This window comes from Silurus aristotelis (genome assembly GCF_946808225.1).
Source record: "Silurus aristotelis genome assembly, chromosome: 24".
In the NCBI taxonomy this organism is placed as follows: Eukaryota; Metazoa; Chordata; class Actinopteri; order Siluriformes; family Siluridae; genus Silurus; species Silurus aristotelis.
This window is the reverse complement of record NC_139597.1, coordinates 17,626,956-17,652,655: the sequence shown is the minus strand read 5'-3', so window position 1 is coordinate 17,652,655 and position 25,700 is coordinate 17,626,956. Positions and strand designations below refer to the sequence as shown.

At 39.2% G+C, this 25,700-nt stretch overlaps 2 protein-coding genes and 1 long non-coding RNA gene across 4 annotated transcripts; 1 reads left to right on the top strand and 2 right to left on the bottom strand.

The window, feature by feature from the left end:
• Nucleotides 1–2,310: 2,310 nt before the first annotated feature.
• On the top strand, nucleotides 2,311–22,172 carry slc13a4 (solute carrier family 13 member 4). Its single transcript, XM_083528454.1, has 16 exons — nucleotides 2,311–2,844; nucleotides 5,811–5,939; nucleotides 12,192–12,328; nucleotides 13,917–14,092; nucleotides 14,202–14,256; nucleotides 14,353–14,386; nucleotides 14,667–14,741; nucleotides 14,921–15,078; nucleotides 16,880–16,999; nucleotides 17,092–17,193; nucleotides 17,287–17,388; nucleotides 18,086–18,192; nucleotides 18,289–18,431; nucleotides 19,297–19,458; nucleotides 20,437–20,574; nucleotides 21,595–22,172. Exons 1-16 carry the CDS (start codon nucleotides 2,746–2,748, stop codon nucleotides 21,730–21,732), a joined length of 1,875 nt encoding a protein of 624 aa, XP_083384580.1. The 5' UTR covers nucleotides 2,311–2,745; the 3' UTR covers nucleotides 21,733–22,172.
• On the bottom strand, nucleotides 8,930–11,173 carry LOC310719237. Its single transcript, XR_014531404.1, has 3 exons — nucleotides 10,353–11,173; nucleotides 9,904–10,186; nucleotides 8,930–9,757 (listed from the first exon to the last, which is right to left on the bottom strand). It is a non-coding gene; the product is annotated as an uncharacterized lncRNA (long non-coding RNA).
• coa6 (cytochrome c oxidase assembly factor 6) lies at nucleotides 22,105–25,412 on the bottom strand. 2 transcript variants are annotated; one of them, XM_083528689.1, is made up of 3 exons: nucleotides 25,230–25,412; nucleotides 23,678–23,861; nucleotides 22,105–22,389 (listed from the first exon to the last, which is right to left on the bottom strand). In XM_083528689.1, exons 2-3 carry the CDS (start codon nucleotides 23,819–23,821, stop codon nucleotides 22,294–22,296), a joined length of 240 nt encoding a protein of 79 aa, XP_083384815.1. In that variant the 5' UTR covers nucleotides 23,822–23,861; nucleotides 25,230–25,412; the 3' UTR covers nucleotides 22,105–22,293. The 2 variants fall into 2 exon arrangements, with proteins under 2 accessions (XP_083384815.1, XP_083384816.1); XM_083528690.1 differs by lacking the exon at nucleotides 25,230–25,412 and adding an exon at nucleotides 23,953–24,028.
• Between the last annotated feature and the right edge of the window lie 288 nt (nucleotides 25,413–25,700).

Here is a 25,700-nt window from a genome sequence, read left to right as displayed (position 1 = left end):
TTAAACAATCTGGTTAAAAACTCCACTGCCATCTCTCCTAAACATCTCCACGCTTCTACCGGTATGTCATCTGGTCCAACCGACTTTCCATTCTTCATCCTCTTAATCGCTGCTCTCACTTCCTCCTTACTAATCCTATCTACATCCTGCTTCACCAACTCCACATCCTCCAACCTTCTCTCTCTCTGATTTTCCTCATTCATCAGCTGCTCAAAATACTCCCTCCATCTTCTCAACACACTCTCCTCACTAGTCAACACATTTCCCTCTCCATCCTTTATTGCTCTAACTTGCAGTACATCCTTCCCAGCTCGGTCCCTCTGCTTGGCCAATCGGTATAAATCCTTTTCTCCTTCCTTAGTGTCCAACCTCTTATACAGTTCCTCATATGCCTTTTCCTTGGCTTTCGCCACATCCCTTTTTACCTGCTGCCGCATCTCCTTGTACTCCTGCCTACTTTTCTTATCACTCTGTCGATCCCACTTCTGTTTTGCCAACCTCTTTCCCCTAATGCTCTCCTGCACTTCCTCATTCCACCACCAAGTCTCCTTGTCTTGCTTTCTATTTCCAGATGTCACACCAAGTACTTTTCTAGCTGCCTCCCTCATCACTCCTGCAGTAGTTGCCCAATCATCCGGCACCTCTTCACCACCACCAAGCCCCTGTCTGACCTCTTCCCTGAACCTCACACTACACTCTTCCTCCTTCAGTTTCCACCATCTTATTCTTCTTTCAAACCTTACTTTCCTCCTCTTCTTCTTCGCCTCCAAAACCATCCTACAGACCACCATCCGATGCTGTCTAGCTACACTGTCCCCCGCCAACACCTTACAGTCTCCAATCTCCTTCAGGTTGCATCTCCTACACAGAAGATAATCCACCTGTGTGCACCTTCCTCCACTCTTATACGTCACCCTATGATCCTCCTTCTTCTTAAAATACGTGTTCACCACTGCCATTTCCATCCTTTTAGCAAAATCTACCACCATCTGCCCTTCCACATTCCTCTCCTTAAAACCATACCTACCCATCACCTCCTCATCACCTCTGTTCCCTTCACCTACATGCCCATTAAAGTCTGCCCCAATCACCAATCGTTCTTTCCTAGGTACACCATCTACCACTTCATCTAATTCACTCCAGAATCTTTCCTTCTCCTCCATCTCACAGCCAACATGTGGAGCATAGGCACTGATGACATTTATCATCATCCCTTCAACTTCCACCTTCACGATCATCACCCTATCAGAAACTCTCTTCACTTCCACTACACTCTTACTGTACTCTTCCTTCAGAATCACCCCTACACCATTTGTCTTCCCATCCACACAATGATAAAACAGTTTAAACCCACCTCCAATGTTCCTGGCCTTACTCCCTTTCCACTTGGTCTCCTGAACACACAACATATCTACCTTTCTCCTCTCCATCATATCAGCTATCTCTCTCCCTTTACCCGTCATAGTACCAACATTTAAAGTACCAACCCGAACCTCTACTCTCCTACACTGCTTCTTTTCCTGCCGTCTCTGTAGACGCCTTCCTCCTCTCCTTCTCCTCCTTCGGCCAACAGTAGCCCAATTTCCACCGGTACCCTGTCGGCTAACGATACCTGTGGCGGTCGTTGTTAACCCGGGCCTCGACCGATCCGGTATGAAATTCTCATTTGTGATCCGCATATTTGATTTGGCACATATCTATATATCTGCTTCAAATGGACATTTGGTGCAACCCAGATGAGGATGGGTTCCCTCTTGAGTCTGGTTCTCTCAATGTTTCTTCCTTATGCCATCTCGGGGAGTTTGTCTTTGCCACAGTTGCTCATCAGGGACAAACTTTCTTACAAAGAACATATTTACTTTTAATCACCACATTATCTGTGTAAAGCTGCTTTGAGACAATGTTCATTGTTAAAAGCGCAATACAAATAAAAATGAATTGAATTGAATTGAATTAAATGTTCCATTTGTTTGTATGCAACAAACTAAGTAAAAGGCAAAAACACAAATATTAGATTGGACATTGAATGATTGAAAGAAAGTTCTGTGCCCAAGCTTGTTGCATAGCTTATGAAAAAAATCTTGTACTTTCTTTAGATTTTTCAGATTATATAATCATGATTGAAATTTATCTAAATACTGAATATGTACATTTACATCTTATGACGTCATTGCTGTTGATGCAATCAGCCTTCCATTTTCGTGAAGTGCAATTCACACCAGAAGAGTTAACAAAAAAAGTGCTCTTTGACCAATTGATTGACATTAGTCTCCTGGTTTCTGATTGGTCAGTGTGGAGAGAAGGCGGGACCATAGCCAGGGTTAAGAAATTTACGCACTTTGCAGAGTCACATTATGTAACAGCAGAACTTCATGGGTTTCTGCAGGTCTACAGTGCTTTAGGTTGTATGAATGCTGGGAATAAGAAAACCTTGAAAATGCCTAAACACAGATGAAAACGCGTTGGAAGAGACTAAATGAGTGATGAAAGTGGGAATTTCTTCTTAGGGCTGGAAACAAGAGAACACCAAAAGGAAAAGCTTTTTTTTTGCACATCTTTCTACACTTTCGGAAAAAAATGCATAAAGGGAAAGTTTTTTTTGTAGTACAGTAAGTGGCTCAGGAACTTCATCATTACTCTAAAAGCTGAATAGAATTCACAGCACGTTCGTGAGAGGGGAAAAAAAGGAAAGAAAAACACATCCAAAGAAACCAAAAGAGAATTCTTTGGCTGGAGACATCAAGAATGGACCTGTTTAGAAAACTGTGGGTGGCGAGGAAGCTGATTCTCGTGGTAATGATCCCACTGTCCCTTCTGCCTCTTCCTCTCATCCATCCCAGCAGTGTGAGTATCCTTCCATCTAATGCAACTTACTCAATATCAGGTTCAAACTGCGCAAGGCAACTGCGTAATGACGGTATATAAATCATGAGTTTCAAGCCCAATTCTTTTCTTTCCAGATTAAATTAATAAAAATAATAATGATAATAATAATAATAATAATAATAATAATAATAATAATAATAATAATAATAATAATAATTTCTTAAATTAAACACCTACAATGTGGAATCTTTTAACTACTTGGACCTATTAAACTTTGGAAGCTGGAAACGTTTCCCCTGTGCGCACGGCGCGCTTTCCCGTGCGTATTTACGAACATGCGCGCTAAACATGGAGAGATGTGCAGTTTGGGAAATGTAGACGGATCACGCAGTGAATATAAATAGGATGTTGTGAATAAAAGTGGAATTGCATTTGAATAAATCTTAATGGATGTGCACAAATATAAAATGAATGAACAGTGATTAGAAATTGTAGGATGCATGCTTTAATAAAGAGAAATAGGAGGAACACTGGTGAATCTGGGTGAATGCATGTTTTAGTAAATAAAAATAGGATAAACTCTTTGGTAAATCACCGTGGATGCATGATTTCATAAATATTAATAGGATGAACACAAATATAGGTGAATGCGTGTTTTAGTAAATAAAAATAGGATCAACACTTTGGTAAATCTGGGTGGATGCATGTTTTAGTAACTATAAATTGGATGTACACTTTTGTTAATCTATGTGGATGTGCATTTTGGTAAATAAACTTTGAACTATCTGGGTGGATACATGCTTTAGTCAATCTGAATGGATGTACACTGAGAAATTTGGGTGGATGTGCACTTTGGTATATGTTAGGTGGATCTTTAGTAAAATCTGGGTGCATGTGCACGATGAATGTTCTATGATAAATAAATGTAATAAAAATGAAATAAATTGAGAGAGAAACAATTTCAATCAAAGATTCTGAAAGATTCTCAACCTCTGCCATGTGGATTGACACCCACCCGTTACAAGAGATCAGGAGTATTGCTGTAAAGGTGGATTTTTTTTTCTGCAGCATATTAAATTGGAAAAACTGCTGACACCTGCTTTTACTGCAGTTAAAAGGAAAATGATCAATGCCGTTCTTAATGTACAATTTTTACATATCTCTTTGGACTATATGATAAATATGCACTGTAGGGAAGGAGTCAGTGAACCTTTCACCAATTTGGAAAGGGTACAAGTGGGATCGTGTAATTTTGCACAAGTATTGACCAAGCCCCCTCCTGATGTTTTGTCACATCTTGCTTTGCTCTACGAATTGTTTATTTGAATCACCAGCAGCTTTTGCAGATGTTGTTTGTTTTTTCGAGTGATTTTTGGGCCCGTTTTTGAGGCAAACGATCGCTTCTACGGTACGTCCCTTTGAGAAGCAGCCTGCCGCCATCATAGTCACGTTTTAACAGTCAGTTCAGTGCAAAACAGTTTTTCCTGGCTGTTAATGATAATCAGCCTCAAAGGTCAAATCAATTTCCGTTACTTTTCAGTGATCGGTTCTTATCTCCCAATCAGGTCCGCATTCCGTTTGGAGTGTCGTCACAAAGGAAGCGGAAGATTAGATCGGCTTTTGCGCCGCCGACCTGTGGCGTAATAATCAAGACGTTACTCAACGTTACTGATTGATAACTACAATTGGATGTGTATCCGGACTGAGGGAAACCATTAGCTCTTTTTGAAGCATGTTCTTAAAGATTAATCCTAGAGAATATATTCTTTTGTGACAAAAATCAGTGGATCATTTCCATGCGATAGCAGGAAGGCCTGAAAAAAGTCAGACTCCTTTAAAAAAAAAAAAAAAAAAAAAAAAAAAAAAAGCCTAAATCAATCACGTTGGAATGGTCTGATTAACAACAAACAGATTAAAACACCATGTGCTGGCCCACGGCTTAATCCGCCAGCAGTACATATTGCTGCGGCGTGCTTTCACCTTTGAGCTCATGCGCAACCAGCGGGAGATGCGAACACATAAGTCGTGGAGTTATAAGGGGGATCTGGGGGCATGCCAAGCAAACATAGTCTTACTGAGTATGAACAAAACAATGTCCATCCACAAAGAGGACGCGTTTTCTTCAAGAGCAAGTTTGAAATGCAGACTTCATTCATACTGTAGGACTGGAAACCTGTGGGCATGTTTTAACGCCGCTTGACTACGTTATAAAACCCTGATTATAACGGGAACACGAATCACCTGACCAACTTTTTTGCCTCCAGAATTTTGAGACACAATAAAATCTAAGTGCCAGAAAGAAAATGACTTGGTTTGGTAATCAGAGTGTAATATGCAAATAGGACTAAACGACAGGCTCCTTTTAAACACCAAGTCCATGCTCTATAACACGAGACCAAGTTCTATAAAAGAACGTATAAGTTTAGTGCCTATTTGTTTGTTCCTTATAATTACACGTTTATCCCTGATGAGCAAACCAGTGGCATGGAAAAACTCCCTGAGATGGCATGAGGAAAAAAAAACCTTGAGAGGATCATCCTCAACACTGATTCCATCATTCTTGGTTTACTGTACTTGGTTTTTAAATGCAAAACTCTTTATGCAACCTGTGGTCCTGAGCCATTGTAGTAGACTGCTGCTATTGATTAGACTCAAAGTTCTTCAGTTGCTCAGTAACTTCATAAATCTTCAGGCTGTCGATGTGGAACCATCTTGTTCAACCATCCTCGGCTGCACAGAGTGGTCTCCAATTGAAGAGAATGCATGACTAATGCAAGATCGTATTGTCTATGTGTGTCATACAAAGATATCTCAAATACACTCTGATATTTTATTTACTGATTGCCATGCCGATTCTACACATTTGTTGCCAGAAAGAGCAAAATAATACATAAATCCTGTATCATTCAAGGTATGCTAAAGCTTAACACTTTGTACTATCCAGACCCCTGATTCCAGACTCCCCTGTGTTTGTTCCTCTGCAGGAGTCATCCTGTGCTTATGTGCTGATTGTGACAGCAGTGTACTGGGTCTCGGAGGCAGTGCCTTTGGGGGCGGCAGCGTTGGTCCCGGCATTCTTATACCCGCTGTTCGGGGTTCTCAAATCAAGTGAGGTGAGTATATTTTGCTGTCTGAAATCAAGTCAAGATTGTATTAAGTACGTATTAAGTCAAGATATCACAATAAATATTGTTTGTTATGCACTTAAACCAAAATGAACTAAGGAATTGGTGCCCCCGGTGGAGAGAGAGAGTTAAAGGCCTTGCTTAAAAGCCCATTAGTTGCAACTTGGAGGACCTTCCTAGCAGTAACCCAGAGCTTCACATTAAAGTAAACTTTTAAGTAGAAATAAGTTTATATATATAAAATAAGAGCATGTTAGAGGAAAATCAAATACACCCCAACATACAGACGGCATTCTGGTGATAAAGCACGATGGTGGTAGGATCATATGTGCTAGGGTTATATTTCATCCAAAGAGACCAGAAATATATGTTCCAACAGAACAATAAGCAGAAGCACAGGATGAAAACAAATGGAAATTTTTTAAATCCGATTTAAAGTCTGTGGCAAGACTTTTTGGTTAATGTTTTTATAAAAAAAAAAAGAAAAAAAAAGAACTTATTTGGATTTAAATATACACACAGAATCATATTTACACACACACACACACACACACACACACACACACACACACACACACACACACACACACACACACAATGCTCCAATAAATGTAAAAGTGATGTTGCAATATAGCCAAAAAAAAAAAAAAACCACTCTCCGGAGGTTAATCTTGAATTTAAGCTGATATTAGAATATTTTTATATTAAAAAGAGAGTGAAGAGAGTCAGATGGTCAGCCGAACTTGCACAATGCTCCTTCACTGCTGGGGGTCTGAGCCATGTGCTCTCGACCTTTTGTTTAATTCGCTCAGCATCAGATCGCAGATACACCGCTGAGTACACCTGCATAAGTAAAAGAAGCACTAGTGTGGGTCATTTTCGAGGCCATATATTAATCAAAGAGCATTAAAGAGGCGTGTTAAGTGTCAAATTACATTTTGACACACGCTGTGGATCGAATGAATCATTTTTTTTATTGTTATTAGAGGATTTTATTAAGAGGAATACAATGGAAAGCATAACAGTTACATAAACATGCAGATTTTTTTTGCCATTGTTGATCATGTAATCAATATACTGTCATGTAATGTAATTAGGTTAATCTTATAATTAGGTCAAGTATTAATGGAACTAAAAATAGATTCATTAGAAAAATTCCTACAGTAACATCCATATAAATTGCTATCTATGAAATTCTATGAAAAATTTTTTTTTAGCAGTATATTGTATGTATATAATATAAATGGATTTGTTTTTAATTTTATTTCTACTGAGAGTCTTTTTAAAACTCAGCAAAAAAGCTGCTTTAAGCTTTATATACATCTAAACTATTTAAATGTTATGTTTAAATGTGATATATACATTTAGTATGTATTTATATTAAGTTGTTTGTTTGTTTTTCAAGAAGCAAGTGATTAGATAAAAAATATTTCTAGATAGTGAACTAAGACTTTTGGACTTTACCATGCAACATCCAAAAGCATCCCAATTGTTTGTTTGCATTACAGCAAACAAACAATATTTCAACACACTCGTGAAAGTTTTTTTTTTTTTGCTGATGGTTTAATTTTTTAAACACGTTTTTGGTTTTAATGTTTTTTTCTTAAAATTCTCGCTTGTTGGATATTTGAGCCTTTAAATTATGTAATGCACAATGTTGCCTCATGTGACTAAATCCCCATGGACAAACTTCACAAATTAGGGGTACATGAGTGGATGTGTAGTAGAGGCATATCCTGTACAAGACTCAGGTCACAGGAAATACATTAGTTTATACTAAACTCATTATTCGGTTTGCAGGAAACTATATTTTTCAGTTATATTATAGTCCAGTGTTCGCGTTTTTTAAGCGCTAGTTGTTAGAGGATCTGTGCATTATCTATTATCACCACTACTGCTTTCAGTAATTAATAAATGCTATTCATATAAACGGTAAAGCATTTACTGTAAATACTGTATATTGTAAATCGTTTGCCAGTAAAAATCTTCAGAATATTTAACAGTAAAGAACTTACATAAAGTAAATTTTGGGTCTTCATGGGGAAGTGAATAAGATGTTGGACTTCTGATTGGAAGGTCATGGGTTTAAATCCCAGCACCACCAAGCTGCCACTGATGGGTTATTGAGCAAGGCCCTTTTCAGTCAATTGCTCAGCTGTTTAACTGAGATAAGTTCAAGGATAATTGCATCTGCCAAATATTGTAAATGTAAAATCAATGGGTTACAGCTGAACATCAACCAACAAAACCCACAACCCTCAAACATGTCTGCCAAAGGATTACCATTCCCACAGTCTACAGAACTCACCGTCAACAAGCTTAGAATTGAGCACCGATGTTCCCTATTACACACAAAAGGACTTTGGTTTCATTAGAAAACCTTGAAGTCTTTGCTCACATTCGATGACTCAATACCAAGCTGTTGTTTTCTCTTGTTTGCTTGTTTACACTATTGTCTAGACCCGTGGGTTGACCTTGTTCGGTTTAACCACTGAGTTTGGATTGTGTTTCTACCAGTGGTAAACGAAGTACACAAAACAAGTACTTAAGTTAAAGTAGAGATACAGTAGGTAAAAATAATTACCTCAGAAAAATTGTCCATTTAAAGTTTTTCTCAATTGCTTTCAGTCATTTCTCAGATCAGAATTGAAGTTTGCAGATCTCCAAGTGCATTTCTCAAAACAACACGTACAAACTGCACAACATAGTGGATAACCGGAAAATACGCGTCACCTGCTCAAAATGCTTTGTCTATTGTGTAAAAGCGTGTTTTTTCATCAATCATTGTGTCAGAGGCAGCAGAATCCCATGTCATTTTTTCAACAATGTGAACGTGACAGGCAAAATTATTAGTCATGTTGTCAGTAGAACATCATACTCAGTTTTAGTTATTTAAATTATACTCATGTCTAACCTTAGTTAACCAATCAACATCGACCCACGTAACAGTATATGGAAGAATCGAAACAGAAGATCACACTGTATTCACATTTTTACTGTACTGTCAATAGTGGTACTTACATACAGAAAACAAAGGAAACTACACATAGGCTATTTACCGACAAATGGAAAACTGAAAAAGACAAAGTGGGAAAAACTATACATGTACAGAAGGTAAAGGTGAAATTATATGGCAGTTTTCCTATGCGTCATGTCGGTCCTGTGTGCTGGGCCACAGATTCTCATCCACATCACCACATATATTTTCCCTTGCTATGCATGGTGGAAAGAATCTTCTTGAGTGCCTAATCCAGCCTCTGCATGCATCTGCTGAGATGTCCTCACATGCTGCATCCATGGCAGCCAGCAGTGTCGTCTGCGTATGTGGCTGATGATCATAAACCTTCCACCTCCAAGCCGAGAAAAACTCTTCAATTGGGTTCAGGAACGGGGCGGTAGGGTGGAAGGAATTCAATCAGCATCCTGTGGTGGTGGACAAACCACTGCCGGATGTTGTCAGAGTGATGGAAACTGACATTGTCACAAATTACTACATACTTTGGTAGATCATCTCGATTGAGGTCCCTCTCATCTTCAGGAATGAAATTTCTATAGAGATTGTCTAAGAATGTAAGGAGATGCTGTGTGTTGTATGGTCCCATAATAGGAATATGAGCTAGCACACCTTGGTCTGAAATAGCAGCACACATAGTGATGTTTCCTCCACTTTGGCCTGGGACATCAACAGTAGCTCTCTGGCCGATTAGATTTCTACCACGCCTTCTGCCTTTGGCCAGGTTGAAGCCAGCCTCATCCAAGTATATGAAGTTGTGAGGTGGTTCTCTTGATTCCATTTTCATTATGCGCTATACACCAGAAAAAACACAGTGCGCATAAATTACTGTATTTGTCTTCATTGTTTACAGCTACATCAAATGTAAAGATCTATGAAGTTCCACCAATATCAAATGTGTAAAAGTTACTCTTACAGTATAGTGGGTATACAACATACCTGTACAAATTGGAGTCGTAGCTCTTTCACTCTGTCAGCATTTCTTTCAAAGGGTACATTGTACAGCTGATTCATGGTGATTACATGTCTTTTCAAGACCCTGTCTATAGTTGAAATGCTCACAGATTGTATATTTTCAAAGATATTGTTGTCTTCAACAATAGCACTTTGTATCTGCCTTAGTCTTATGGCATTCTTAGACATAACCATGTTGCAAATAGCTTCCTCCTGCTGAGGTGTAAAAAGGGGCCCTCTGCCACCCCTGCGAGGTTGTCTTGCAGTCCTACATGAGAAAATATATTGTAAATTATAGTAGTATAAAGATCACAGGATTTTGATTCATACATTAAATAACTAAGAATACTGTATGCATGGATAACCTAAGGTGTGTTACAGTATATGTAACAGTAAGTCTACAGTATTACTTTACTATACAGTACATTACATACCTGTTCTCTCTACGAAATGTTTGAATTATTGATGACACAGTTGTTCTTCCAACATTTGGCTGCACCCTTTGACCAGCCTCTTCCATTGTAAGGCCATGATTGATAACGTGATCCACCAGTGTGGCCCTGATTTCATCTGGAATCGCTGTGTATCTTTGGCATCTTATACCCCTTCCTCTTCTGTGTCTCTGTACTCTTCCACCACACAGTCTTAATCCTCTTCTTCTTCCTTCAGGTTCCATTATCAGAAAGGGGAAGACTTGTGTTGTGCACTGTATATATATGTGACCCTGCTAAATCAGTCTTCATGAGTTGCACCTCTGAGCTATTTTACAGAACTGGTTGATCATTGGTTAGTCTAGAGTTGCACATGTTTCTCTTTGTTAATGAAGGTGAAGACTCACCTAAGAGCAATTTGTCAATTCTGGACATATTTCTTAGCAAACATGTACTCACAATTTGTAGAAATCTGTACAGACATACAATTCTGAGAACATGTTCACTCATTTTGATAGTACAGACTTCCAACCTGAGAAAAAGACTAATTGGTTTGGTGGTTGTGACATTTCAGCTGAGAACCAGGACAAGTTATTTTGCACAGCAGGACAAAAGCAACAAGAATTGTCAAAAGCAGCTGACAGATGTACAGAACCATTTGCATGTTGTCCAAAAGCAATTGCAATTTGATGAAAACAACAAGACATTGCTGATATGATGTGAAGAACTGACAACAGGTTCTGACGGTAGGACGAGTAGTTTTGAGAAATGCAGTTCTGTTGTGAGAAATGACTGAAAGCACCTGAGAAAAACTGAAAATGTCACTTGAGTAAAAGTACCACAGTATTTGCCTTCGAATGTACTTAAGTATCCAAAGTACTATGATTTATTATGGCTATAATGTGCCTCTTGTCATTTTTGGCACAAGACTCTTAATAAATAGAATAATATTAATGAGTCACACACTGATCGATATCTATTAAAATGATAATTTTTTTAACTACTTCAAAAAATTAGCGCAAATAAAGCCACGGGTGTTGTGGAGAGTTCAAGTCAGGAGTTTCTTCCATCGTTTATGTTCTGCTTGCTGTTAAATTGACGCCAAACTGTATGTCTATCTATCTATGGATAGATAGATAGATAGATAGATAGATAGATAGATAGATAGATAGATAGATAGATAGACAGACAGACAGACAGACAGACAGACAGACAGACAGACAGACAGACAGACAGACAGACAGACAGACAGACCAAACGCCGATCAAAACAAGTTTAAAACTCAACCGGTAAATTTTTTATCCACTTATAAAATGACTGATTTCGCTAAATGTAGTTAAGTCTGAAAGTTAAATGTAAGTCAGATATTTGAGTTGGAAATGTAAAAAACTTACATTAAAAGTCTCCCCAAATGGAAATACTACTGTAAAGTACAGAAAAGTGAAAAAGCTACTCAAGCACAGTAACAAATTACATTTAATTCATTATTGTCCACCAATGGTGTCTGGTCAATATAAATCTCTATGTACATTTGCATCTGTTTCCACCCATAACTTTAGAATAGCACATGATGCAGTATATGTGCTCATATATTGGGTTTTGTTTATAATCAAGTTAGATTCAACTGGGCAGAAGGTTAAGGGTTTGAACTTAACACAACATTCTGTCATTCGAAGCCTTACTATACATTAAATGCATCAGATTTATGAATGTAATAGCATATATATATATATATATATATATATATATATATATAAAATTTATTTATTTATTTATTTTGTTACAGTAAAGTACTACTTTTCATTTTGCTCCAATAAAAGTATTCATGTTTTTTGCGTTCAGGTAGCCTCGGAGTACTTTAAGGACACAACGCTCCTGCTGATGGGAGTTATCTGCTTGGCTGCTTCTATCGAAAAGTGGAACCTGCACAAACGCATCGCTCTGCGCATGGTTATGATAGCGGGAGCCAAACCTGGCATGTACGTCCCACTTCGCAGACAAAAATACATTCATTACACAGAAACACAACATGGTTTTAAGCATCATGATCTCTTCTGATGATCATTCTTCCTAAATAATTCGAATTCTGTTCATTAAAGTTCTTTGGAGTTACAGTGTATCCCAGAATCCTAGATGAGTAACAATAAGAAGCTTATTAGCATTTTATTAAACATTCTTCAGCTTCCTGGATTTTATGGATCATTATTTAAGTACGTTAAATAATAAATACAACAAACTGCTAATAATTCGTCTTTTCAGGGAAGAAATCCAGACTTTGGCTGTGATTTATACCAGACACTGTCCTGATCATCTCCTAGGTATGGCTTGTAGACTGAAATTAGCATAAAGAATTAGGTAACACCCCAGCGCTTGAAATCTACACAGCATTTACAAAGTTCGGCCAAAGGTATACGCACCCCTGACCATCAAATGCATATGTGCTTCTGGATCTGTAATAAATGGACATTCGGTGCCACCCAGATGAGGTTGGGTTCCCCTTTGAGTCCTCTCAAGGTTTCTTTCTCATGCCATCTGTCACCACTGGCTCGCTCATTAAACAAACTCATAGGCACTAAACCTATACATTCCAAATTAATAACCCCTTTATCTCTGTTTGGTTCAAATTTTTATTTGCTTAGTCCTCAAACTTTTGCCATACAATTCCAGTATATACGCATAAAAATTCTCCCAGAACTTAGAGACCCCAACACTGTTCCTACATATCCATGCTTGTGTACACAAAGCAAGCTCCATGAAGACATGGTTTGTTAAGTTTGGAATGGAACAGAGCCATGACCTCATCAATACCACTGAACAATGGGTTGTTCATTTTAAACGAGTCTTTAAGGTGACTCAGAAGAACGTCTCAAAGAGCTATTCGTTCATTTTCTACTGGACGCCCATGAGCGAAGCATCGCAAAAGCTCCAGACAGTAGGTTATGAACAGGAAACAGAATTGAGTAGTTTATCTCTTGACTATTCTAGTCTGAGTCTAGTCATTATTTTATCACATGACTCCCATAGACTCTGTGCAGTGCATTACAGAGGAAACGGAATTGAGTAGTTCATCTCATGAATCCTCTGGTCAGAGTCATGTTATCACATGACACCCATAGACGCTACACAATGCCATAGTATGGGTTTATGTTTGGAATCTTGAAATTATTGTTACAATAATTATGAGAGTCACGTGACAAAAGAACTAAAGACACAGATCAGTAGATATTAAAGGTGAAGCTACTCGATCTGTTGATCAAAATTTGTCCGTAGCTGAGTTGTCATATTTTCATTATTGAAACTATATTCAAAGATCATGTATTTGTTTGGGGGATCTGTTTAGTGAAAATGTAAGATTTTATTTTATTCCTGATCAAAGGAATTTATTATTTGACCAGGAATTTCATTATTTATGGGGAAAAAATGACTTTAATACATTTTGGAATAAGGCTGTAACAGCAAAATGTGGAAAAAGTGAAGCGCTGTGAATACTTTCCAGATGCACTGTCTACTACATACCTATGTTGAGGTTGGCGTGTTTAAAGCTAACATTGCTTGGATACGTCACAGGCTGGTGTTAGGGTTCATGTGCGGCACCGTCTTCCTGTCGATGTGGCTGAGTAACACGTCCACCACGGCCATGGTGATGCCGATCGCCGAGGCGGTGCTGCAGCAAATCATTTACACTGGCATCGCTGACTCTCACGACGACTCGGACACTGTGGAGACACAAGAGGATGAAAACGGTACACTCATATTATAAAGTTCTTTACTATAAGGTCAATTATAGTACACCATTATGTAACATTTAGCCAAAAGATGCAATACAACACATAAATCTCACTTTTATTGTAGAAAAAGAAAAGAACCTGAGCAGGAACCATCTCGAGCTCGTAAACACTACTAACAAGTAGGGAAATGTCATTTGTTTTTTCTTTAGAATTTTTTTTCTTTTATTCATGAATTTCTAAAAAAAAACATGTATTTTTTTTTTTTATTTCTACAGTTGTAAGAAAGCAGAATGTTGCACAGTTGTCGAGGTAAGACGCATATATCATAAACATATCATAAGCAGCAGCCTTAATGGCGTATACTAGCGATGGGTCGCTCGTAAATCATTCGTTCGAGTCTTTCGTATGTGTCTCAAAAGAGTGATTCGTTTATTTTCTTCTGTATATAAACTATTGAAACTATTACGTTTAATTTCTGATCAAATGAACAAAATGACTCAATAAAAGATTCGTTCATTTTGAAGAATGAAATTCAAAGAACTGTAATGTTTAATGTGTCACACTACATTTTACTTTTTCGACTTCGCAGGATGTTAATGGGGTCGCATCGAAACCAGTTCAGGGAACAGATTTCCCAAAGCAGACTAACGGACATTTACCTGAGGTAAAAATAATAGCAGAAGTAATACCTGAAGTAATACCAGAATTTCTCAAAGTTCATGAAGCATTGAAACCACCTCAAGATTATATTTCAATTCAAATCTCTTTGGCTTTGAGCACTAATTATTATATATTAAGGTATAAAATATAATTAGGTTTCGATTGATGTTCCTGTGCCCAAAGAAACCCAAAATCCGAAGGGACTCCCTGTACCCAACCAAGAAGGACCACATGATCTGCAAGTGCTTGTCTCTGAGCATCACGTATGCAGCCACTATTGGCGGCCTCATCACCATCACGGGCACCTCCACCAATCTCATCTTTGCAGAGCAGTTCAACAAGTAAGTCGTCTTTTCCCGGATTTGTTTAAGCAGATGTACCAGGTTCCCTGGTGGTCTAGTGGTAAGGTTGCGGCGCTCTCACCGCTGCTGCCCGGGTTCGATCCCCGGTCAGGGAACCAACCCCAGCCACTCCTAGTGCCGGTCCCAAGTAAATAAATGGGGAGGGTTGTGTTAGGAAGGGCATCCAGTGTAAAAACATGTGCCAAATGAATACGGATGATCCGCTGTGGCGACCCCTAATGGGAGAAGCCGAAAGAAAGTTTTTAGATGTACACAATCCACTCAAAGACCTTTTCCAGGAAATAATCAGCCTTTTTTATGCAAATCAATTCTAGAGCAAAGGTCAGTTGTACCCTGCGGTACATACAAGACCCTATATAATAACAAAATCTATTACATTTATCACCCAAGCCTGCATATATATATATTGCTCACTGTCTGTATTCCATGAAAATTGGGAGCTTTATTATCTGACATTAGGCTTTTTTTTTTTTCTTTTTTTTTTTTGCTGTACACTGGACCTTTCACGCTATGACAAAATTGTGACCTTTCCACGTAAAAATAAACGGGTCAATCAGTTGAGAGGAAATTGGAATCCTATAGATATGCAGTGCTCACATGCAAGTAACGGAACAAACGGTGCATTTCTCTGGAAATCCTTACTATCAGTCGCCTTGTCTTTGTGAGATTAGCAGAAGATCGAGTAAAAACGCTGGAGATAGAGTTCAGCGTGACAAATCAATTAGCTCTTAGAAAGTGCAGAGGTTACCTCGTTTCAGGATAGCGGCTACACTACACCTAGCAGGTACAACATTATGACTGGTGAAATGATTGTCACTGATGATATCTTCATCATGGCACCTGTTAGTGGGTGGATATATTTATTAGGCAGCAAGTGAACATTTTGCCCTCAAAGTTGACGTGTTCGAAGCAGGTAAAATGGGCGAGCGTAAGGATTCCAGGACGGCCAAATTGCGATGGCTAGACGACAGGGTCAAAAACTGCTCTGGGTGTTCCTGGGTGTCTGGTCCCGGTCCAGTGGTCAGTATCTACCAAAAGTGGTGAAGGCTCACTGATGCACGGTCCGTGTGGTCCGATCCAACAGACGAGCTCCTGTGGCTCAAACTGCTGAAGAAGTTTATGCTGTTAATGTTTGATGGGTCACGACTGTTTTGGCAGCAAAAGGGAAGGAAAAGACGGAGACCAGAAGTCAAACATGGAGGTGGAAGCTTAATGGTTTGGGTTTTTATTTTTGGAGAAGGGAATGTTGGAGACTTATTCTGGTTGAAAGTAATAAACCAACATGGCTACCATTCCATACTTTAACTCCACACAATTCCATCTGGACTACGGCTGATTGGAACTGACTTCACCATACAGCAATACAATAAGCTGAAGCATACATTCAAGATCTCATTTATAGAGCAAACAGTCTGTTGAAGTTTTATCCATCATGGAATGTCCTGCCCAGTCACCACACCTAAATCCAACTGAGGATAAATTAGATCGGAAAGAAAGAGTCAACTGATTAAAAACGCATTTGGCAATTGTTTTTACAAGAAAATGAACTGCTTGGATGCCGAGAGTTCGAAAATCTGAAAGAATAAAGTAGAACATCTGGACATTTCTATTTTTGTTTGGTGAAAGTAAATCTTCATACCAGTAAATTAACTCGTTTGTTGCCTAAAAGGAATCATGCATGTGTCTCTGAAAAATCATTACAAAAATGGGTGCTTCCAGACTTTTGACAGGCCAGTGTTATCATTAAAAAAGCAAATACTGAACGAAATGTCTTTTGTAGTCGATACCCAGATGCCAAAGTCATCAATTTTGGAACGTGGTTCATCTTCAGCCTGCCTATTGCTCTCATTATGCTGGTTCTAACTTGGCTCTGGCTTCATTTCCTGTTTCTGGGATGCAAGTAAGAATAAACAGCAACTTTCTCTTGTAGAATATTTGGTTAAAATTGTTTATAACCTAAATCAAAGCAGTATATGACTGGGATACGCTTAGTTTCAGGGAAACTTGTTCTTGGAGTAAAAAACGCAAAACCAAGCGGGAGATCCTCGCCGAGAAACGAATCCATGAAGAATACCAGAAGCTTGGTGATATAAGGTAAAACTCAAAACAGTTATAAACACTAAGAGTTATAAAATGCTTGTCATGCAGTTTTTATTTTACATTTTAAATATGTTTTTAACCAAACAGATACCCAGAAGTTGTAACAGGAGTCTTCTTCATATTGATGACTTTGCTGTGGTTCACCAGAGAACCGGGATTTGTCCCCGGCTGGACGTTCCTGTTTGAGAAGTGTGTGAAAATCATATCCTCTGCATATATATAAATATCAAATTACTATTACATGATCATGACATTTCGCTGATGGGAGAAGAGTGAGCCCCCTGCTGGAGAGAAAAACTTTACACCTTTAGAAAATTATTATGCAAATTATTAGAAAAATTTGAAAAATATGCAAATTATTGATCCCCTGACTGTTAATTTTTATATAAAGCACTATAATCGAGTGTGACATCATAAGTAAATTCAGTGTTGAACATTAATGGGAAACATATGATGATAAAAAAAAAATACAGTATAATACAATAAAGATTAATAAAGACATACAAAGAGTTCTGTGAATATGAGTAAAAACTGAATCTTCAAATCTGATAAATCTGTGTATCAAATTGAGAATAAACTGAGTGTAAACTGAGAATATATACAATTTGAAAAAAAAACAAATTTATTTTTGAATTTCGAGTTTGCACTGTGTAGCATTAAGTCTTCTGTCCGAATATTTTTGGGGGTTCACAGAGATTAGTTGCTTACGTTTTGGAAGAGAAACGTCGTCCCATGTGTGTCTGATACAGGATTCTAGCAGCTCAGCGGTTCTGGGTGTCCTTTGTTGTATTTTTCATTTCATGATCGTTTCAAATGTTTTCAAATGGTGAACGGTCTAGACTGCGTGCAACCTGGCATTGACGTTTCCTGAATTCTGTGGCTGCAGGAAAGGTTACAGGACTGATGCCACGGTCTCCGTGCTGCTCGGCTTCCTGCTGTTCCTCATCCCTGCACGCAAGCCCTGGGGGTCTTCGTCTCGAAGCGAAAGCACAGGTCAGAACTCACAATATCACCCTTTCCTTACATCTACTCGAAAGCAGGTCACAAATGCATTCGCTTGATGAATGCTGTTGGGTTCTTGTGACGTAGTGAGTGAGTGCAAGGAGGACAAGGAGGATGAAGAGGAAGACCCCTTGGCACCCATGATCACATGGAAAGACTTCTTGAGACTGATGCCATGGGAGATTGTGATTCTGGTCGGAGCAGGGTATGCGCTGGCAGCAGGGTGTAAGGTAAGATGGGAATATTACTCTCTATGCATTTTATCCCTAAACCTTCAGTGGGGTCGTACCTGAATTAATTCACCTCTTAATGCCATCATTATGACACAACGGCTCTAGAAACAATTGATAATAAAGAGAAACGCAGTAGAACAGAGCGCTGCATCACAGACAGGAATCTCATACAGGGACAATAAACACCATTAAGCATGAAACCCAATGAACACAATTAAACAAGTCTCCTTTCAACCTTCATATATATTATGTTTTCCCTGGATTTTTTCTGCATTACGGGTTTTCCTTGGGATTTAAAATGAAGGCAAAATGTGTGTCCTTGAGCAAATCCTCCAGGAAACAAAAAACATAAACGGCTCATGAAAAAGCTTAACAACTGTTTCGGCCGACCTTTCGTGCAACTTTTCCTGAAAAGTCTGTCTCGTAAACGTCCTTGTAAGCATATTCATGAGCTTTTACCAGTGCACCCTCTGGACAGCTAATCGAAAAATGTAAAAATGCAGACGTTATCGGACGCCTGCTAGATGGCCCCGGTGTCGGCAACTCAAAATCTGATTGGTTTAAAGCGACAGCTTCCTGTACTCCATGCTCCAAGCACCCCCCCTGCTGATTTCGGAAGGCCTTGAAGGCAACACATCATGGAGAGATATAAGTGGAGAGAAACTCTAACGTAAACTTACACAGCACAAATCGAGGGAGTGTATGAAATGAAATGAAGAGATTATTGGGAATTGAATAAATATTCATTGAGTGATTTTGCCCCCAATTCTTTTTTATTTATTTTTTTGCACTTAACGATAAAGGAGTCATTGTGACTCAAGAATCACTGTTCTTGAGGTTCAAGATCACTGTCTTTACCAAGGTTTCGGGTTTGTCCATGTGGATCGGGCGTCAGCTGGAGCCGATGAGCGGCCTGCCCCTGTGGGCCGTCACACTACTCGCTTGCCTTCTCGTGTCTGCTGTGACTGAATTCGCCAGCAACCCTGCCACTCTGACCGTGTTCCTGCCCATCCTGTCTGCTCTGGTAAGGACACACAGGACCGATTCTTTGTTTTTTTCTGAAAAGGCTACGTCCTGGTAATTCAGACATGTATTTCTCAGGGCCCCAGGATCTAATGTACAGTCTTACAAGGTATCACATGCACATGTGGAGACCAGGAAATGCAAACAGATATCAAGATAGGGATCGGATTTTGTGGATCAGAATCAGAACACATAATTAGCTAATGAATGAACCGAAGTGAATCGTGCCATCAAAAGTGTTATATATATATATATATATATAATTACAGTATAGTAATACAGTTTATAGTAGGCTGTCAATACTGGACCCTGACTTTTTCAATGTGATTACAGAGGAACTGTTATATAATAATAATAATAATAAGAAGAAGAAGAAGAAGAAGAAGAAGAAGAAGAAGAAGAAGAAGAAGAACGGTCCAATATCAGTCTGATCTAATTTTTTTAGAACTGCTACATACTACATATATGCTCCAGTGCCATTAATACATGTCAAAATTAAGGAAGAAAGAAAGAAAGCTGCAATATTAAAGAAAGAATAAAAGTCAGAATGGAAAAAAAGAATAAATAGACAGAATGAAAAAATATATGAAAGAAAGAAAGAAAAAACAGTAGATGGACAAGTATGTAGGAAATAAATAAAAAAAAAGAATGAGAGAAAAAAATTAATAAATGAAGGAAGGAACAGGAAAGGAAGTTAGGCAGGTGGGTAAGTAACAAAAGTAAAAATTATAATAAAATGAATAAAAGATAAGAGAAAATGGAGGAAAAAAGGAGAAAAAGAGAAAAAAAAAGATGAAATGGTTGAAAAGATACAGGTTGTAGGAGGGCAAGAATGGAAAAAAAATGGAAAGACAGACAGACAGACAGACAGACAGACAGACAGACAGACAGACAGACAGACAGATAGATAGATAAACCACTAATCCAAATGTACATCAGTGCCTTCAGATCATGGACGTCTTGTATTTCACCCTTTCAGTCGGAGACGCTGCAGATTAACCCCCTCCACACACTCATCCCCACCACCATGTGTGTCTCCTTCGGAGTCATGCTGCCTGTAGGAAACCCGCCGAACGCCATCGTGTTCAGTTACGGCCATGTGAAAATCAGCGACATGGTGAGACTTGTTTTCCTGTGATACGTTTATAAACAATTAGCGAAGGTTTCAATGATGGCTTGGACAAAGCTGGTCTAAAAGTGTGAAAGAAAGAAAACAAATTTTGAAAGAAAGATGGAAAGAAAGAAAGAAAGAAAGACAGACAGATAGTTAGGTACTAGTAAATATATAGATGAGCAGAATGAGTGAAGGATGCAGGTATAGGGTGGGTATAATGTCTGTGTGTGTGTGTGTGTGTGTGAAAGGGGGGGGTTTGAAAGGAATTTGAAAGGAAGTTTGCAAGAAAGAAAACTGGAATGAATGACAGATGGAAAAAGAGAGAAACAGAGAGAGAAATGCTTCAGACAATGTACACACAAGTCTGTGTAAGAAAGAAAAGGAAGACAAAAAGAAAGGACAAAAGAAAAATATATGGAAAGAAGGAAGACAGAATAAAAAAAAAAAAAAAAGAAAACACTGAACACACACAAAGAGATAGGAACGATAGAATAAAAGAACGAATGACAGATAGACAGAGATAGATAGATAGATAGATAGATAGATAGATAGATAGATAGATAGATAGATAGATAGATAGATAGATAGATAGATAGATAGATAGATAGATAGATAGATAGAGGGCAGGCTTCAGGCTGTGCACACAGGTTTTTGTGAGATGGACGGATGGATGGATGGATGGATGGATGAACGATAGAATGAAAGAATAAAGACAATGACAGATTGAATAAAGACAATAAAAAAAAAATAGAAAAAAGACAAACAGAGTAAAGATGTGAAAAAGATAGATGGATGGATGGAAAAAAATAACATACAGCAAGAAAGCCTGAGCTAATGCAAGTAAAAAAAAAAAAAAAAAAAAGGAATGAAAGAATGAATGAAAGAAAAACAGACAGACAGACAGACAGACAGACAGACAGACAGACAGACAGACAGACAGATAGATAGATAGATAGTCATTGCGTACACTAAACCAGTGTATGTAAATGCTCATGATGGTCTTCTGTCGTGTCTCTGATGAAGGTTAAAGCCGGGTTCGGGGTCAATCTAATCGGCGTTCTGGTGGTCCTGCTGGCTATAAGCACGTGGGGAGTCCCGCTGTTTCAGCTGTCGGATTTCCCCGCTTGGGCAGTCATGAGGAACGGAACCCAAAGCTTGTAGGCACACATGGGAACGAGTGTGAGAGCGAGTGAGATGCTGAAACCGAAAGGAATGGACAATTTTTTTTTTATATAAGGTGCAACAGTTTTCGGACTGCCTGCGAACGGGCCGTAGCTAAAACACTTTGGGCAACATTGGGAAATACGACAACCTCCTCGTGGCTTTTATTCGTTGGCGATGGGGTTTTATAGGATAAATAATGCCTGGTCAGTGAAGCGCAGTTCTTTAACACGCTGTAGATGAACACGGCTTTGTGTGGAAAATCGTGTTCGGGTTTAAAATCATGGCCGCCGTAGCCGTAAGTTTTGCGCGATCGCACATTGCTACTGTAACCCGATTTACGGTCACGTGCCGTAAATACGTTGCGTAATGTACTACGTGATCAGACGTTTATTTGCAACCGACATCTTTACAAACTGCAATAAAATATTAACAACAAAGAATCAGTTTTGGTTTTTTTTTCTGTCGAACGTCAAAAAAAAAAAAGAAGAAAAGAACGGGATCCAATCCGGGATCCGTTTCTGGTTCCGGTGTCGATTTTGTGCAGTTCATTTCGATGAGCTATGATTTGGATGCTCCCTCGACAGGTTCAAATCCGTTCTTCTCAATTAGTTCTTTGTACTTCAGAAAGTCCCTTCGTTTGTTGAAGTATTTCACCTGGAGAATGAACAGAATGTCAGTGTATGTATGCAAACAGGACATTCGTGAATACACACACACACACACACACACACACACACACACACACACACACACACACACATATGCATGTTAATTTTCCCATTAGAATGAATATAAAAGTAATTAATCCGTCCTCAGGCCTCAGGCGGTCGCTTGTATCGTCCCATTAAAAAAAAAAACGTTTCATACCTAATTAAAAACACGCAAATCTACTTCTAACAAAGTATAAACATAATAATTCATCGATTATAAACAAAGAAACAAAGGACTTTTCTTTCTTCATGATTGTACTTGCTGTTGGGCTTGAAAGCGCACGAAGCGTGTGCTTGAGCTAAAAGTGCAAACTCGGTAAAACGTGACTCCAGTGGAAGTGCTCTTTAAACTTTCTCGTGAGCAAAAGTCAAATGGACGTGCGTATCTGCGGTACTACGATCGGTGATTATTACTATAATGTTCCAATCATCATCGGCGTAACAACAGTTGATGTTTGAGATTAATGGGTCAAACGCTGATTGATATCTGTTACGAAATGAGACCAAAACCTTATTTTCGGCGACTCGAGTCTGGAGATTCTTCCGTCATTTGTTTCTCTCTAAACGTTCTGCTTGCTGTTGGACGCCACAGCGGATCATCCGTCTCCATACCCCCCTGTCCTCTACATCTGCCTCTTTTACCCCAACTACCTGCATGTCTTCCTTCACCACATCGATAAACCTCCTCCTTGGTCTTCCTCTTTTCCTTCTTCCTGCTTCCATCCTCAGCATTCCTCCTACTGATATACCCCATGTCCCTCCTCTGCACATGTCCAAACCATCTCAATCTCACCTCCCTCACCTTGTCTCCAAAACATCCTACATGCGCTGTCCCTCTGAAAAACTAATTTCTAATCCTGTCCATCGTCATCACTCCCAACGAAAACCTCATCATCTTCAGCTCTGCTACCTCCACCTCCACCTCCACCCTTTTACTCAATGCCACTGTCTCTTAACCATACTGACCTGCCCAGTCACCGCTCCAAAATGTGAACACTTTTACAAGAGCAAAGGATCAAATTTCAGCTGAGCGTTCTTGCGAAATGAACCGTCTGAATGCAAAGAGTGTGGAAAGCTGTTCTTCGTCAAAATCTCCCCAAAACCAAGTATGATTTTTCGGCACCAATTCTGAGATCATCCAGATATTCCTACAGCATGTATGTATGTGACCCCTTTGTTCGAATGGCTCGTAATAATGAGGTGTGAGAATTGTAGGTTGTTGTCCAACGTACCCACTGAGCAGGACAATTGGCCTCAAACTCTTTGCGATATCTCTCGCAGGCAGTCGCGTCGTCTCGGTTGAGGTCCAGACACGTCCACAGCTCGTCTCTCGCCCCCCAGCACGCTTGCCTTTGCTTGGAGTTTGGAGCGTTCATAACTGTGCCAATGCGCCGTCAATCTAAAACCGGTGGAGCCCTGGGTGGAACAAAAATCGGGTTACTGGGTTTCTATCTTTCAGGTCTTCTCTGATCTTCTGAATGATGTTCTAATAAATGAGCAGCTTCACCATCAGGCAGGAAGCCAGAAGTTTGAACAAGTTGGGACATAGCAGTTTGGTTTCAACTAATTTTGCCACGAATTGTGCAGGTTCTCCCACTTAAAAAGATAAGAGAGGCCTGAAATTTTCATCATAGGTACACTTCAACTATAATAGACAAAGTGAGAGAAAAAAAAAAATCCAGAAAATCACGTTGTCTGATTTTTAAAGAATTAATTGGCAAATTATGGTGGAAAATAAGCATTTGGTCACCTACAAAAAAGCAAGATTTCTGGCTCTCACAGACCTGTAACTTCTTTAAGAGGTTCCTCTGTCCTCCACTTGTTACCTGTATTAATGGCACCTGTTTGAACTCGTTATCGGTAAAAAAGACACCTGTCCACAACCTCAAACAGTCAGACTCCAAACTCCACTATGGTCAAGACCAAAGAGCTGTCAAAGGACACCAGAAACAAAATTGTAGACCTGCACCAGGCCGGGAGACTGAATCTGCAATAGGTAAGCAGCTTGGTGTGACGTGATCAACTGTGGGAGCAATTATTAGAAAATGGAAGACATACAAGACCAATGATAATCTCCCTCAATCTGGGGCTCCACACAAGATCTCAAAATGATCACAAGAACGGTGAGCAAAAATCCCAGAACCACACGGGGGGGGGGGGGGGGGGACCAAGTGAATGACCTGCAGAGAGCTGGGACCAAAGTAACAAAGGCTACCATCAGTAACACACTACGCCCACAGGGACTCAAATCCTGCAGTGCCAGACGTGCTAGATCGATCGATCTATAAGTATTGGGTCACCTGGTCATTAATATATGTAATTCTCCACTCACAATCTGCTTAAAATTCCCTCCACTCTTCTGGGAAGATGTTACACTACATTTTATAGTGTGCTTATGGATATTCATGTTTATCAGACACAAGGGTGTTATGAAAGGCAGGTACTGATGATGGTGAGGAAACCTGGGGTGCAGTCAGCGTTCACATTCATCCCAAAGCTGTTCAGTAGGGATGAGATCAGAGCTCAATAGCAGCAAGATCTTCCTCTCCAAAGCATGTAAACCAGATCTTCAAGGAGCTCACTTTGTGCACAGGGGCATCGCCATGCTGGAACAGGTTTGGGTTTTCAAGTTCAAGTGAATGCAAAATTTTATTAGTGAATGTCTCCAGCTTTGTGGTAACAATTTTGAAAAAAAAGAAACATATATAGCAGGAAAGGTCAGGTGACCCAATACGTTTAGCAATATAGTGTGTGTGTGTGTGTGTGTGTGTATGTACGACTTACGAATGGAAAATCACATCGCAGGAGGAAAATAAAACGTTTTCTGCAGCTTTTATTCGTCTGTCGTGTTCTGTAAGATCCACAGCTCTTGATAACGTTGCAAATTATCACATAAAACCAAAGACACAGCAAGAAGCACAAGCACAAGTCTCTGTACATCCGGCGCAGCGTGATGACGTTGTGTGTAAATATGCAGTATGGCCACTAGATGGCGGTGGTGCAATTCGATTCGATTCAGTCGTATTGTCATATTCAGTTGTTCTGTTTTTACAGTTGGGCAGATTTACAGAAAAAAAAAAGATATCATATATAATCACAGTTATTATTGATTACAGTCAAATCTCTTTTTATTATGTCTTAGTTTCTTAGTTCCTCTTCATGGAACCAGCTTCAGATGGAGTAAGTGGTCTCCCATTGAAAAGGACTGTAATGAATGGACATATGGTGCCACCCAGATGAGGATGAGGTTCTCTT

What these genes read in the sequence shown, in the direction of transcription:
- slc13a4 (XM_083528454.1), top strand. Translation starts at nt 2,746, where the DNA reads ATGGACCTGTTTAGAAAACTGTGGGTGGCGAGGAAGCTGATTCTCGTG. An exon ending in GGGTTCTCAAATCAAGTGAG is followed by an intron (nt 5,940 to 12,191) that starts GTGAGTATATTT and finishes TTTTGCGTTCAG; the next exon opens with GTAGCCTCGGAGTACTTTAA. An exon ending in TTCCTGTTTCTGGGATGCAA is followed by an intron (nt 17,000 to 17,091) that starts GTAAGAATAAAC and finishes GGATACGCTTAG; the next exon opens with TTTCAGGGAAACTTGTTCTT.
- coa6 (XM_083528689.1), bottom strand. Translation starts at nt 23,821, where the DNA reads ATGAACGCTCCAAACTCCAAGCAAAGGCAAGCGTGCTGGGGGGCGAGA. An exon ending in CCAATTGTCCTGCTCAGTGG is followed by an intron (nt 22,390 to 23,677) that starts GTACGTTGGACA and finishes TTCATTCTCCAG; the next exon opens with GTGAAATACTTCAACAAACG.